Source organism: Eulemur rufifrons, chromosome 28 (assembly GCF_041146395.1).
Source record: "Eulemur rufifrons isolate Redbay chromosome 28, OSU_ERuf_1, whole genome shotgun sequence".
NCBI classification, from domain to species: domain Eukaryota; kingdom Metazoa; phylum Chordata; class Mammalia; order Primates; family Lemuridae; genus Eulemur; species Eulemur rufifrons.
Window position 1 is genome coordinate 14662286 of NC_091010.1, and position 15399 is coordinate 14677684.

The 15399-nt window shown below is 34.1% G+C and overlaps 1 protein-coding gene across 6 annotated transcripts in view; it reads left to right on the forward strand.

Moving 5' to 3' along the window:
* ADK (adenosine kinase) overlaps nucleotides 1–15399 on the forward strand; it is a 519965-nt gene that overhangs the window by 223419 nt on the left and 281147 nt on the right. For all 6 annotated transcript variants that reach the window (XM_069461107.1, XM_069461112.1, XM_069461110.1 and 3 more), the window contains 2 exons: nucleotides 9843–10015; nucleotides 13409–13517. In XM_069461107.1, the coding sequence (XP_069317208.1) occupies nucleotides 9843–10015; nucleotides 13409–13517 (282 nt within the window). The remainder of the gene's footprint in view (nucleotides 1–9842; nucleotides 10016–13408; nucleotides 13518–15399) is intronic.

Sequence of the window (15399 nt, forward strand, 5' to 3'; positions counted from 1 at the left end):
TATATAAAAATGATCCAAATATAACAATAGGTACCATATACTGAGTTAAACTGCATGTCTTGTTAGTCTATTTGTAATTCTCAAAAGTTTGTAACTGATATGATCTTATATCTAGAAAACCCCAAAGATTCTGCCAAGAGACTCCTGGAATTGATAAATAAATTCAGCAGAGTCTCAGGTTACAAAATCAATGTACACAAGTCAGTAGCATTCCTATATGCCAACAACAGTCAAGCTGAGAATCAAATCAAAGACTCAATACCTTTCACAATAGCAGCAAAGAAAATAAAATTTCTAGGAATATATTTAACCAAGGAGGTAAAAGACCTCTATAGGGAGAACTACAAAACACTGAGGAAGAAAATTGCAGAGGATGTAAACAGATGGAAAAACATATCATGCTCATGGATCAGCAGAATCAACATTGTTAAAATGTCTGTACTACCCAAAGTGATTTACAGATTCAATGCAATTCCCATTAAAATACCTCCGTTTTTTGCAGATCTAGAGAAAATAGTTCTATGCTTCATATGGAACCAGGAAAGACCCCAAATAGCCAAAGCAACCTTAAACAAAAAGAAGAAATTGAGAGGCATCACTTTACCAGACTTCAAGCTATACTACAAAGCTACAGTAACCAAAACATCATGGTACTGGCCCAAAACCAGAGACCTAGACCTATGGATCAGAACAGAGAACCCAGATATAAAACTATCCTCATATTGCCATCTGGTCTTTGACAAAGCAGACAAAAATATACACTGGGGAACAGAATCCCTATTAAATAAATGGTGCTGGGAAAATTAGATAGCAACATGTAGAAGACTGAAACAGGATCTGCACCCCTCACTACTCAAAAAAATTAATTCATGATGGATAACAGTCTTAAACCTAAGACATGAAACTATGAGAATTCTAGAAGAAAATGTGGAAAAACTCTTATAGATATCAGCCTAGACAAAGAATTTATGAAGAAGACCCCAAAGGCAATCACACCAACAACAAAACTTAACAAATGGGACTTGATTAAATTAAAAAGCTTCTGCATAGCCAAGAAAATAATCAATAGAGCAAATAAACAACCTATAGAATGGGAGAAAATATTTGCATGCTATACATTCCATAAAGGCCTGATAACCATAATCTATGAAGAGCTCAGGCAAATCAGCAAGTAAATACCAGACAACCCCATAAAAAATAAGTGGACAAAAGACATGAACAGAAGCTTTTCAGAAGAAGATAGACTAATGGCCGGCCAATAAACATATGAAAAAATGCTCAACATCTCTAATCATCAGGGAAAAGCAAATCAAATCCACAATGAGATATCACTTAACTCCAGTGAGAATGGCTTTTATCAAAAAGTCCCAAAACAGATGTGGTGGGCCTGGGCTGGGGGTGTGGGGTGGGCTCTGTTCTTGGCACTCCCGCAGCAAAAAGAAAAGTCCCAAAACAACGAATGTTGGCGAGGATAGGGAGAGACAGGAACACTCATGCAATGTGGTGGGACTGCAAACTGGTACAACCTCTATGGAAAGTAGTATGGAGATACCTCAAAGAACTAAAAGTAGAACTACCATTTGTTCCAGCAATCCCGCTACTCAATATCTACCTGCAGGAACAAAAGGCATTCTATTAAAAACAATCTATACCCAAATGTTTACAGCAGCACAATTCACAGTCTCAAAAATGTGGAAACAACCTAGCGCCCATCAATACATGAGTGGATTAAGAAAATGTGGTATATGTACACCATGGGGTACTACTCAGCCATAAAGAAAAAAATGAACTACCTATTGTATTATCCTGGATGGAGCTGGAGCTCATTCCTCTACGTAAAGTATCACAAGAATGGGAAAACAAACACCACATGTACTCACCATTGAATTGGTACTAATTGATCAACACTAATGTGCGCATATTGGAAGTAACATTCATAGAGTGTCGGGCAGGTGGGAGGGGAGGGGAGGGGAGGGGAGGGGACAGGATGGGTAAATCCACACCAAATGGATGTAGTATGTACTGTCTAGGTGATGGAGCATGCTTATCGGGTGGTGCAAAGGCAATTTATGTAACCAAAGTGTTTGTACCCCTGTAATACTGTGAAATTAAAAAAAAAAAAAAAAATCCCAAACAACAGATACTGGCGTGGATGCAGAGAGAAAGGAACACTTATACGCTGCTGGTGGAACTGCAAACTAGTACAGCCTCTATGGAAAATTGTATGGCGATACCTCAAAGAACTAAAAGTAGAACTACCATTTGATCCAGCAATCCTACTACTGGGGATTTACCCAAAGGAAAAAAAGGTCATTTGAATGTTTACTGTAGTACAATTCTCAATCACAAAGATGTAGAATCAACCCAGGTGCCCATCAATACATGAGTGGATTAATAAAATGTGGTATATGTATACCATGGAGTAGTACTCAGCCATAAAAAAAATGGTGAACCTTTTGTAACAACCTGGATGAAGTGGAGACCATTCTTCTAAGTAAGGTATCACAAGAATGGAAAACAAACATGACATGTACCCACTATTAAATTGGAACAAACCGTTCAACACTCGTGCACATATGGAAGTAAAACTCAACAGAAACCAAGCAGGTGGGAGGGGAAAAGAGTGGGTATGGGTAAATTCACAACTAACAGGTATAATGCATGCTGTCTGGGTGATGGACACACTTATAACTTTGACTCAAACTGTACAAAAGCAATTCATGTAACCAAAACGTTTGTACTCGAATAATATTCTGAAATAAAAAAAATTGTAGATTATATTATTCACTTTCTATATTTGAAGAAATTGAGGTTTCACAATGTTAGTTTTTCTCACACTGACATACTCCTAACTTTTAACTATTGTCGCTATTATACTTTTACTATTTATTACAGAATCAACTTCTTGATTTATTCAAAATCCTGCTGAGATTTTGATTGGGATTACATTGAATCTATAAATCAATTTGGAGAGAACTGATGTTGTAGGAACATTGAGTTAGGCCAGGCATGGTTGCTCATGCCTGTAATTCTAGCACTTTCAGAGGCCAAGGCAGGAGGATGGCTTGAGGCCAGTTGTTTGAGACCAGCCTAAGAAAGAGTGAGACCTGGTCTCTACAAAAAATAAAAAAATTAGCAAGGTGTGGTGGTATGCACCTGTAGTTCCAGCTACTCTAGAGGCTGAGGGAAGAGGAGCACTTGAACCCAAGAGTTTGAGGTTGCAGTGAGCTATTATGATGTCACTGCAATCTAGCCTGGGTGACAGAATGAGACCCTGTTTCAAAAAAAAAAAAAAAGGAATATTGAGTTTTCTAATTCATGCGCATAATATAGATCTGCATTTATATAGGTTGTTTGTTGCTATTGTTTTTTTCCTCCGTAATCTTTTGTCGTGTTCTATGTCTAGGTCTTGCACGTATTTGGTTAAATTTGTCCCTATATATTTCATTTTTTGGTGCTATTGTAAATAATGTTTTCTTAATTTTAATTTTCAACTGTTTCTTGATAGTTTATAGAAATACGTTAGATTTTTGTATGTTGATCTGAAATCCTGAGACCTTAATTAACTCACTTTTTAATTCTAGAGCATTTATATAGATTCCTTATGATTTTATATATTCCCTAAGCATGCACAGGTTGCTGTCCAGCCAGACCCTCAAGGCTAACTCTATAGATTTCAGCTCGTTCTTCTCTGAAAATCTTTTTCACAATTTCTAGTCTCCTGGCTCTCCTTGAACACTTATCTCTGTCCCCTCATTTCAGTGAGAATGCCGGGGCTCTGTTTGGTTTTTTCCTCCCTCTTCATGGTCTGGAAATTGTGTCCTGGCAGAGAGCCTGCATGATGTCAGGGCTCACCTTGTTTCTTTTCTATCAGAAATCACAGTCCTACTGTGCCTGTTATCCAGTGTCTGAAAAATCTGTAGTTGTTTCCTTTTGGTTTTGTTTTCTAGTTGTTTACAGCATGAGGGTAATTCTGCACCCTACTACTCCTTCATGGCTGGAGCAGAAGTTAAAGATAGGTTTTTTAGGATGTACTGTGTATATATAAACAAAGGGAAACAGGGAAGTTTAGCTAAAATAAGGAGCATAATCAGAGGTTATGGACAAGGTGTAATATCTTTCCTGAAGAACCTGAAAATGTAGAGGTTGTGACTTTTTATTAGGAGCACCACCATTGTCGTCTTCTTATCCTCTAGTAGACATACTTTAAATGTTTGTTGCTTGAATGTCAAAATGGTAGGAAATAGATTGGTTAGATGTTGGTGACACATTGTATTTGAGTACTTAGAGATGTACTAAAATTTTAACAGAAATCTTGGCAAATTTTTAAATGCTTCTAAATTGAATTTTTTAAATCTATTTCATTCTCAATTATAACATCTTTACTTAGGTGCCTAGATTATTAAGTCCTTTGAGGCAGTTAACATGGCTTCTATTTCTTTTGTGTCTCTAAAACAAACTGATTTTTTTGCCTTACTAAATTCTGATTTTAAGTTGACTGACTTTTAAGTGGAAATCACTGATCAAAAGTAATGTTCTCACATTTTTCAGGGTCCTGGTGTCAGAAATTGTCAGAAGGTCAGCCAGTGTCCTGTGTTGAAATATTGAGTAGTAAAAGTGTAACAACACCTGCTGAATATTTCTACTATTTATCCATTTTTGTCTTGCAGGTTCAAATAATATTTGTTTATAATGGAAATACTTCAATTCATTTAAGTCCTGATTACAGTGTAGTTAATAAATCAGGTTTAAACCTGGCCTGGCCATTAGTTGATATAAGCCCTATTTCAGACACAGTTTGAACTCTCTGATTATAATTTGGCTGAATTACATTATAATGACTTCACTTTCACTGAACAGAGTTTCCTATTTTGATGGCATATGATTTAAATAATCATAGTAAAAGTTGCTATTGACTTTGGTTTTCTTATTGTATTTTATTGCATAAAGCAGACATGGTTGATCATTTAATATATGAATAAAAGTACATTATAGAACAACACATATTCTCTGCTGTTAAATTTATACTTTCCCTAATTGTGGATTCGAGTCATTTAAAATCTGTTGGGCATGGATATTGATGCATTTGAACATACTAACTGCTTCATGAGATTTGCTCATTTTGATAAATTGAGTGATAATATCAAAGATGTAATAAATTAAGTTTAAATTATTGTTATTCTAGGCCAGGTGTGGCAGCTCACACCTGTAATCCCAGCACTTTGGGAGACTAAGACAGAAAGATCACTTGAGGCCAGGAGTTTGAGACTAGCCTGGGCAACATAGTAGGACCCTGCCTCTACAAAAAATAATTAGCTGGGGGTGGTGACATGACACACACCTGTAGTCCCAGATACTCGAGAGGCTGAGGCAAGAGGATCACTTCAAGGCTGCAGTGAGCTATGATTAGGCCACTGCACTCCAGCCTGGGTGACAGAGCAAGACCCTATTTAAAAAAAAAAAAAAAAAGTTTAAAAAGAAAAAAGTTATTGTTATTCTTTAATGGGAATGATTTAGTTACAGTATCTTTTGTCCACTCTTTAATTTTGAAAATTTTCTAATTTACAGAAAAGTAAAAAGAGTAATAAAATTAACTTCTCTATACCCTTCACATTGATCACCCAATTTTTAACATTTCACCACATGTGTTCTTCCTTTATATGAATATGTGTATTTTTATTTTTCTCAGAACCATTTTAAAGTATTTATTCCTTATACAAGAAATTAAGCATTGATACTGTTTTCTGATATAGAATCAATATTCCAGTTTCAGCAGTTATTCTAATAATGTCCTTGGTAACTATTTAATTTTATTCTCAATCCAGGATCCAATAAGAATCACACATTGCATGTATTTGTCCTATTTCTTCAATTTACTTTGGTTTAAAATAGTCCTTCCTCCCATCATTTTGGTTAAGGCATTTTCTTCTTTTAAGATTCCAAACCAATTGCTTGTAAAAGATGCCACATTATGAACTTATCTGGTTGTATCCTCATAATTAGATTCAGGTTAAACATTTTTGGCAATAATATTACATAAGCGATGCTGCGTATTTCTCATTGCATCACATTATAAGGTTTATTGCTTTATTGGTGATGCTAAATTTGATCTTTGGTTAAGATAGTATCCCTTAGATTTCCTACCTGGGACCTTCTTCCCTTTCTCCATTCCATACTTGTATTTCCCTTATCCTACTGCACAAATCTAGTTCCCAACAGCATCAACTTTATATTCATTTGCCCCATCCTACAATACACACGAAATAGTTTCACCAATAATATTACTAACAGTAAACCCACTAAATTTGTTTTGTGTTTTTTGTTTTTGTTCCTTACAATATATCCCACTAACGGTATATAGTTATAATAGAATATTGAAAAGTTACTGGCATTATTTTTTTCTATGTGCTTATGTTACGATTTGGTTTTTTTGTTTCTATTGTATTCAGCTTCACAATTTGTTTTTCTTCTAATTGAATTTGAAATTCAAGTTAAGTTTTATTTGAAAATGCAAAATTTTGACATGTTTCAAAAGTTAAATGTAATGTTATAGTTAGAGAAGTCTTCTATTCCTGTTCGTCTATTCCGTTCCTACCTGCCCTCATAGAGAAGCATTTTTTCATTTCTAGTTCTTCCTATGTTTCTTTTTACGAAATTAGAAAACTTAAAATTATATATAAATTCTGAAGAATATATGTGCATACTACAAGAATATATATGTTCTTTTTTATTGTGGTAAAAAAATATAACATTAACTTTACCATCTTAATGATTTTTACACGTACAGTTCAGTAATGTTAAGTATTTTCACGTTGCACAACAGATCTGTAGAAGTTTTTTATCTTGCAACACTGAAACTCTATATCCATTAAACATGAATTTCCTCTCTTTGTTCCCCCCAGTCCTTGGTAATCACCTTTCTACTTTATGTTTCTATGATTTTGACTACATTGGATACTTCATATGAGTGGAACCATATAATATGTGTCCTTAATGTGACAGACTTTATTTCACTTAGCATGTACTTGACGTTCATCAATGTTGTAGCACGTGATAGGATTTCCTTCTTATTTTAAGGCTAAATAATATTCCATTATATTAATACACCACATTTTCTTTATCCATTCATCTGTTGATAGACATCTGGGTTGCTTCCACCTCTTGCCTATTGTGAATAATGCAGCAGTGACCATGGGTGTGCAAATATCTTTGAGGTCCTGCATTGAATTCTTTTGGATATATACCCAGAAGTGGGATTGCTTGGTCATATGTTAATTTTATTTTTAATATTTTTTAGTGATCTCCATACTCTTTTTCAGTAGTGGCTGCACCATTTTAGATTCCCACCAACACTGCACGTTGCCAACACTTCTTATTTTCTGTTCTTTTGATAATGGCCACCCTCATGAGTGTGAGGTGATTATCTCATTGTGGTTTTGATTTCCATTTCCCTCATGGTTAGTGATGTTAAGCATCTTTTCATGTGTTTGTTAGCCTTTTCTTTTTTGAGACAGAGTCTCACTCTGTTTCCCGGGCTAGAGTGCCATGGCGTCAGCCTAGCTCACAGCAACCTCAAACTCCTGGGCTCAAGCAATCCTCCTGCCTCAGCCTCCTGAGTAGCTGGGACTATAGGCATGCGCCACCATGCCCTGCTAATTTTTTATATATATATTTTTTAGTTGTCCATCTAATTTCTTTCTATTTTTTGAGTAGAGACAGGGGTCTTGCTCTTGCTCAGGCTGGTCTCGAACTCCTGAGCTCAAAGGATCTGCCTGCCTCGGCCCCCCAGAGTGCTAGGATTACAGGCGTGAGCCACCTCGCCCAGCCTTATTAGCCATGTGTATGTTGTCTTTGGAGAAATATCTATTCAAGTTCTTTGCCCACTTTTAAATTGGGTTATTTGTCATTGAGTTTTAGAAGTTCCTTATATGTGTTGATTATTAACCTTCCATCAGATACATGGTTTGGAAATAAGTTGCCTTTTGACTTTACCCTGCAGAAGTTTAGTGTAGTCACATTAATCTATTTTTGCTTTTGTTGCCTGTGCTTTTGGTGTCATATCTAGTAAATCATTGCTAAATCCAATGTCCTGAAGCTTTTCCTCTATGTTTTAAAATATATGTTCTTAATTTTTATTCTTGCTTAAACAAAGCATATATACTTTTGGGGTTTTTTTTCTTATATTCTTTTTTCTTTCTTTTCTTTGCATATGTCTTTGGAACCTTGATTCTTTTTTTTTTCAACTTCACAAAATATCCTGGAAATTACTTCATACAGATGAATTGTTGCATAGAGCTTTTCCTTGTCAATTTGATTTTGCTTTTGTTTTGTTTGGGGGTTTTTGATGGCTGTATGGTATTCCATTGAGTTGATTTATCATATATTATTCAACCAATCTCCTATGGATGGACTTTTAGGTGGTTTCCAACGTTTTGCCATTACAAGTAATATTTCAATAGTTATGTGTATGTTTTATGTTTGTGGGCATGTGTCTTCAGGGTAGATCCGTAGAAATAGGATTGCTAGTCGTCAGGCAGTTCCTATATCTCACTTTTAGTTTTTTCTTTGTTACTTTTTTCTCTCCTCATCCTTTTTCTTCTCAAATGTACATATATTTCTTTTTATAGTCCAAATATTTGAAAATAGATTTTATCAAAATAGGTAGCAGCTTTAGAATCACTAATAAATTAGTAGAACTCTCAGGGATTTGAACTAATTATAAAAGATAAAAGTTCAGGCTGGGTGCGGTGGCTCATGCCTGTAATCCTAGCACTCTCGGAGGCCGAGGCAGGAGGATTGCTCGAGGTCAGGAGTTTGAGGCCAGCCTGACCAAGAGCGAGACCCCCATCTCTACTAAAAATAGAAAGAAATTAGCTGGACAACTAAAAATATATAGAAAACTTTAGCCAGGCATGGTGGCACATGCCTGTAGTCCCAGCTACTCGGGAGGCTGAGGCAAAAGGATTGCTTAAGCCCAGGAGTTTGAGGTTGCTGTGAGCTATGCTGATGGCACGACACTCTAGCCCAGGCAACAGAGTGAGAATCTGTCTCCAAAAATATATAAATAAATAAATAAAAGATAAAAGTTCAAATCTTTGAAAAGTAAGCATCTTAAAAGAAATCTGTTGTCACTAATTCATAGCAAAAAAGTTAAAGTTTATGAGATTCACTTAAATGAAAAGATGAGATATTTATAATTAAACTTTTAAAAATTTAGAATTAATCTATTAAACATGACCATATTTTAGCTTAATTTATGAATTACTACAAGAAATGTGAGAGTAATAGTGGCAACCACAGCTATTTAATAATATATGTTTACTGTGTGCTGGGTATATGCTCAGTAATACACCTACATTAATTTACATTATTTTGATTAACCTTCCACAACCTTATGAGATATATTTGTAATTATAAATTAAAGATGAAGAAAGGGAGGTATAGAAATCTTACGTGACATACTCTAACTCATGTAACTACTAAGTGGTAAAGGTAGGATTTGAACCCACACAGTCTTCAAGATAGACTCTGGGCTTTTTATAATACTATTGTGCTATTTATATTGGGACTTACTATTATTTTCCTATATCAAGCCAGCATTTGAACTTACGGTCTATATGACTGTGGCCTCTGAGCCCTTTACCACCATGTGTACTTTATTTCTTACATGGTTTTTATATCAAGTTTGTTGTCACAAGAGCTAGTACAGAATTGAAATTCCATTCGTAACAGCCATAGTTTCTCACAAAGCATCCCTTTTGTACCACTGTCCATGGCAGGATATTGAACTATGTGTACCGTTTTTCTGACCCATTAAATTATTTTTTGTTCTTGTTTTTCAGTGGATGATTCAGAATCCACATAAAGCAGCAACATTTTTTGGATGCATTGGGATAGATAAATTTGGGGAGATCCTGAAGAGAAAAGCTGCTGAAGCCCACGTGGATGCCCATTACTATGAGCAGAGTGAGCAGCCAACGGGAACCTGTGCTGCGTGCATCACTGGTGACAACAGGTCGGTGCAATTGCAAGGGAAGCACTATACTAACTGACTATATAAACACTGGTAAAGTCTGATCTCAATGTGAATTTGGAATTTAGCCTTCATGTGTATAATTGCTTTTAATGTCCAGTAAACACTTTCTCATATCATTTTTCCTTTTTTGTTTTTAAATTTACTTTTGTTAAACATGCTGTTGAATACATGAGGCATAATGGAATGAAAGTTTGGATTATCTAGTCCAGTCTCTAGTTTTTATAATTAGCAACAGAAATGGAAAATATTTCTATGTTTTGTAGCTGGTGTTTTGATTAACTTGGATTAGAAAGAATATTCTTTTCAGCATATCCTGAGATTGGAATATTAAAATACATGTCTATGTGTATTTTACATATACAAAATATTATATTCAGTCTAATAGGAATTAGGTCATCTAAAGCATTTCTGGCAAATAGTCATTCATACATATTAATCAACTTCAGTCATAGGTAATGTACAACTCAAGAAACAACCAAGTATATTCTATGTAACTTACGGAAATTCTTCTTCATATGAACTGGAAATATATCTCTCAGGGCCTTCCATGCATTAGATGTATTTGTTCTTTTGTAGCTACATGGAGATAATCCTTCAGTACATTCATGTATTGCTAACATTGTTACCATATCAGCATAGGTTTTCTTCTCCTTTGCAAAGGAAAAACAAAATAACTTTCCTAGTGATCATTTTGTTAGACTCATCAAAGATTATCTCTTTTTATTTATTTATTTATTTTTAGAGACAGGGTCTTTCTCTGTTACCCAGGCTGGAGTGCAGTGGTGTTATCATAGCTTACTGCAGCCTCGAACCCCTGGGCTCAAGCAATCCTCCTGCTTCAGTCTCCCAAGTAGCTGGGGCCATAGGCATATGGCACCACATCTAATATCTCTCTCTCTCTCTCTCTTTTTTTTTTTTTGAGACAGAGTCTCACTCTGTTGCCCAGGCTAGAGTGCTGTGGCGTCAGCCTAGCTCACAGCAACCTCAAACTCCTGGGCTCAAGCAATCCTACTGCCTCAGCCTCATGAGTAGCTGGGACTACAGGCGTGTGCCACCATGCCCAGCTAATTTTTTCTATGTATATTTTTAGCTGTCCATATAATTTCTTTCTATTTTTAGTAGAGGCAGGGTCTTGCTCTTGTTCAGGCTGGTCTCAAACTCCTGAGCTCAAACAATCCGCCCACCTCGGCCTCCCAGAGTGCTAGGATTACAGTCGTGAGCCACAGCGCCCGGCCTAATATCTCTTTTTAAATGGTGATTTACTAGAAATTTTGCATTCTTTGTAGTTGGAAATATTTAATCTGTTTTCTTCCATTCCCTGTCTCCTTTCCTTTCCCATCTTTCCCTCCTTTATTTCCTTCATTGTCTTCCTTTATCTTCTACCTTCTCTCCCTAAACCCCTTGCTTCAATTCTCCCTTTTCAACCTCTTTAGTTTTGTTCACTGCTTGACCTCCAGCAGATGTATATTAAGGAACTGACACTACTCTGCATACTGGGCATCAATATGGACAGTAGTCGTTATGTAACTAAAATATGATTTTCAAAAATAATTAGATTAGTAAAGCCATTTTCAGACTTTTCTTTTAACTTTGTTTTTTATGTGTAGGAGAACTTTATGATTTTAAGGTTTCAATAAGTAAAACCATCCATTATACAAACATTAAAATATAACTGTTTAGACCTTTGCCCTTTTCAGTTTTCTTAAAACCAACTTTAATCTGCAGTTGAAAAGTTTTCCCATTAGTAAAAAATGGGTCAGATTTTTCTTCTGATACCACTAAGGCTAGACTAAAATTGCTAAATTGTTTTGGTGCGTTAAATTGCCATTTTAAAGAACAGTTATGATAATATTAGTTCTCCTAGAAGTCAAAAACTTAATTTATACATTAGTATTATGATTATGGTGATCAATAGTGTTCAGATGATATGAGAAGTCAAAAACTGGAGAGAAACCCTCATTGTCTAACTCATTATCCAAATTCTAGAACCTAATAGAGTTGGATAACTTATTTTAGATGGAGCTAGTAAAACTCTCTGTCACTATCCAAAACTCAGAAATTGAGGAGCTTGGATAAGGCAGTGTCTTTCTTGATCCAGGTTCTTACTCTTCAAATTCAGAACCAAATACATTGAGTTAGTAAGAATACTTATATTTTTCTTTTGTACAAACTGTATAGATTCCTATCAAAAAGTAGTTTTATTATCAAAATAAAGTTTAATATCTGATACCAGAAGTGTTTGCTTTTATTTAGCAGCAATTTTTGTCAAAATTTTCCGAAAGTCATGATTACTAAAATATTTTTATAAATTAAGAATAATGTTTCTTATTTTGCATATGAGTACATTGATACTTATACTTTCCTTCATTTAATTGAACATAAACAGTTGTATCCTTCAGTAGTAAATTGGCATATGAATGAGTGGAAATATGTTTTGGAAGAGAAACTAGTCTTTTTTTTTTTTTTTTTTTTTTTTAAACAGAGGAATGGAACATATTACCAAAGTCTCAAATGATGATTTTTTTTTTTGTAAGCCATAACTGTTACCATTTAATTAGAAAAAGATAAAAATTGGCAAGTAATTTTGTAAATTCTGGATCAGAATGAGGAACAAAAGTATTTTTAATAATCTATATATATTGCAAGTAATTATTTTATTTCATAAATTTAATTGTTGGGCTATAATTAGACAATCTAGGTGGCACTTTTAGCAAGATTTTAAATGTAGTATCCTGCTTAGATTTTCCAGCTGTAAAACTCAAGCAGCCCGGGGAATTTTCAGCCACAGAGACTAATTCTAATTGATTCCAGTCTTTAAAATGCAATGGTTTACAAATTAATTCCTCATAGTAAATAAGGTCTACATTGATATGTGTGTTTTGTGAAATTAATCCCATACTTGGTTTTTAAAGCATTAAATAGTCAATTATAGTAGGTTGATATTTTTATAAAGATATTTTTCCACTATAAAAAATGAAGTTTTTAGTTGCATAGATTTCTTTTTACATAATGACTTAGTAGCTTTTTGTCTTAGCTGCATTTTGAACTATTAAAATGTAAAAAGTAGATCTTATTTTAGTATCAAAAGGAAACTTAAATGTCACTTTCTCAAAATAGCAGGTGTTTAGAGCAAGTATTAACATGTCTATTTACCTCAGAACCAACATAGAAGTCTCAGAAAGTTTTCAAAACAAAATTAATATTATTTATATTTCTTTTAACAATCAATAACATCAGTTTTGAAGTATTATAAATTAAAATGTTATAAATCAAATAATTTGCAAAAAATATTGATAATTAGCTGTTTAGAAATACATGCCAAGTTTGAAAATAGTAAGTAAAGCCTACTTGCTTTTTCTTTGATTGTTTTAGGTCCCTTGTAGCTAATCTTGCTGCTGCCAATTGTTATAAAAAGGAAAAACATCTTGATCTGGAGAAAAACTGGATGTTGGTAGAAAAAGCAAGAGTTTGTTATATAGCTGTAAGTATTTGCCTACTTCCAATTTCTGGTACATATTAACATGATAGATTACAGTTGTCTGACATACATTTTTTTAATTGTCTTTTATTTATCCTGCAAATTATTTACCCATCTTAAAGCATTTGTTGGATTCACTATTGTAAATACGGAACAGAAATATGATCTTTCTATGGATACTATAATTTATATTTACCTTCGAGTCTGCCCCATTTTAGAAGCATTATATATAGTTGCTTCTCAACTGAGTACGGAAATCTGTATAAAATCAGTTTCTTCAGATACTTTGTAATAATTCTACAAACTTACATTTTACATTTTTAGGCAACTTGTGAATGACACATGCATTGTGTGGGAAAATATTAGTAGTATAAATATTCACTGCAAAGAGTTTGAGCTTGTTTGCCTAAAAAAATCTTAATTGCTATTTGTTCCGTAGTAATTACCATGACACCTTTTAATTTAATATTTCACAAACATTGATTGTGACAAATCTCTTAAATCTGGGAATAAGGGCAGCATGTAATTTGAATTATTAAGTCTTCTGACATAAAAATAATTAGTTAAGAATTCATTTCTAAAATAGGACTGTACTAAATACCTACTGAATTAACCACCTCACAATTACCTTGTTTTTATTTAATATGTGTTAAATGTGGCTGCTCATAAATAAGTAGATACCCATGAAAAATTAAAAGCATCTCATATGCGTATAATATATGGTTTTGGTATAACAGCTGCTGCCATTTCACTACCTGCGCTGTGTGAAACAGCTGGTGAGACGTGTAAAAAATTGATTATCCAGTAGGAACATGTTTATTGAAAATATAATTATTTCTTTCAGTCTAATGTTAACGTCTCCTACAGCTTGTTTATGTGCAGTGCTATAGACTTTACAACATTGTTATTGATTCCTCTGTATACCAAATCCTACCCCTTTATAACTGTCAAATACATGCTTACATTGAGAAGATTATATAATGAAAAGTCATGCTGTCTATCTCTACTTGCCAGTATGTGAGAAAAACGTTTCAAGAATTAAAGATTTTTTACCTCTTTATTATTTCAATTTTATATTATTTCTCAAAATGGTCTCATTTGTGTCTCAGTTTTCAAGTCTTGGTAGTGTATTTTTGTAATGTGATTCTTTAGGAGGGATTTACGTACTATTTCAGATCTTATGTTTGAGAGTCTGTTTTTCAAAGAGCACTGGTTTAAAGTTTGGCATAACTTAGGTATATTATTATCATTGACTATGAAATATGACAATATATTCAGATGAAAAAGTATGTTTAACCTGACAACTACAGTTCTGTGTATTTCAATATGTAGTAGTTCAATCCTGAATTATGAGCCAACTTGCAAACAGCTCATCGTTTTAATGGTTATACAGTATAATGCATCTAGCCAACGTTGGGAGAATGGAATTTTTATAGAAGCACAGACCCAACTTGCAAACAATTCATAGTTTTATCAATTATGTAGTATAACACATCTAGCCAAATTTGGGTGAATGGAGTTTTTATAATAGTATTAAATAGTTACACTAAAGTACAGTTTTGTGTAAGGCATAAAGTAATCAGTTTTAGTCAAATTAGTAAGGAAAATGGGATTATTTTTGAGACTTGGGTGGTATATTCAGCCAGAATAAATATCAAAATGGGTGTCAGTTGATATCTCTGTTGGTAGCTGTTAGCTCTTAGCTTCTATTTCAGCAATTTCATAGAAAGAATGCTCTTTCACATTGCCAGGTAAATTTATTCTCTGCTCATAGTGTGGCTTATTTGAAAATAATTCTGAAAATAGTATTCTCCTATTGGATACCTGGGATGCTCTATATTCTTGGTCGACATTCAACAAATGTTTATTTGGCTGGTAACTAAAA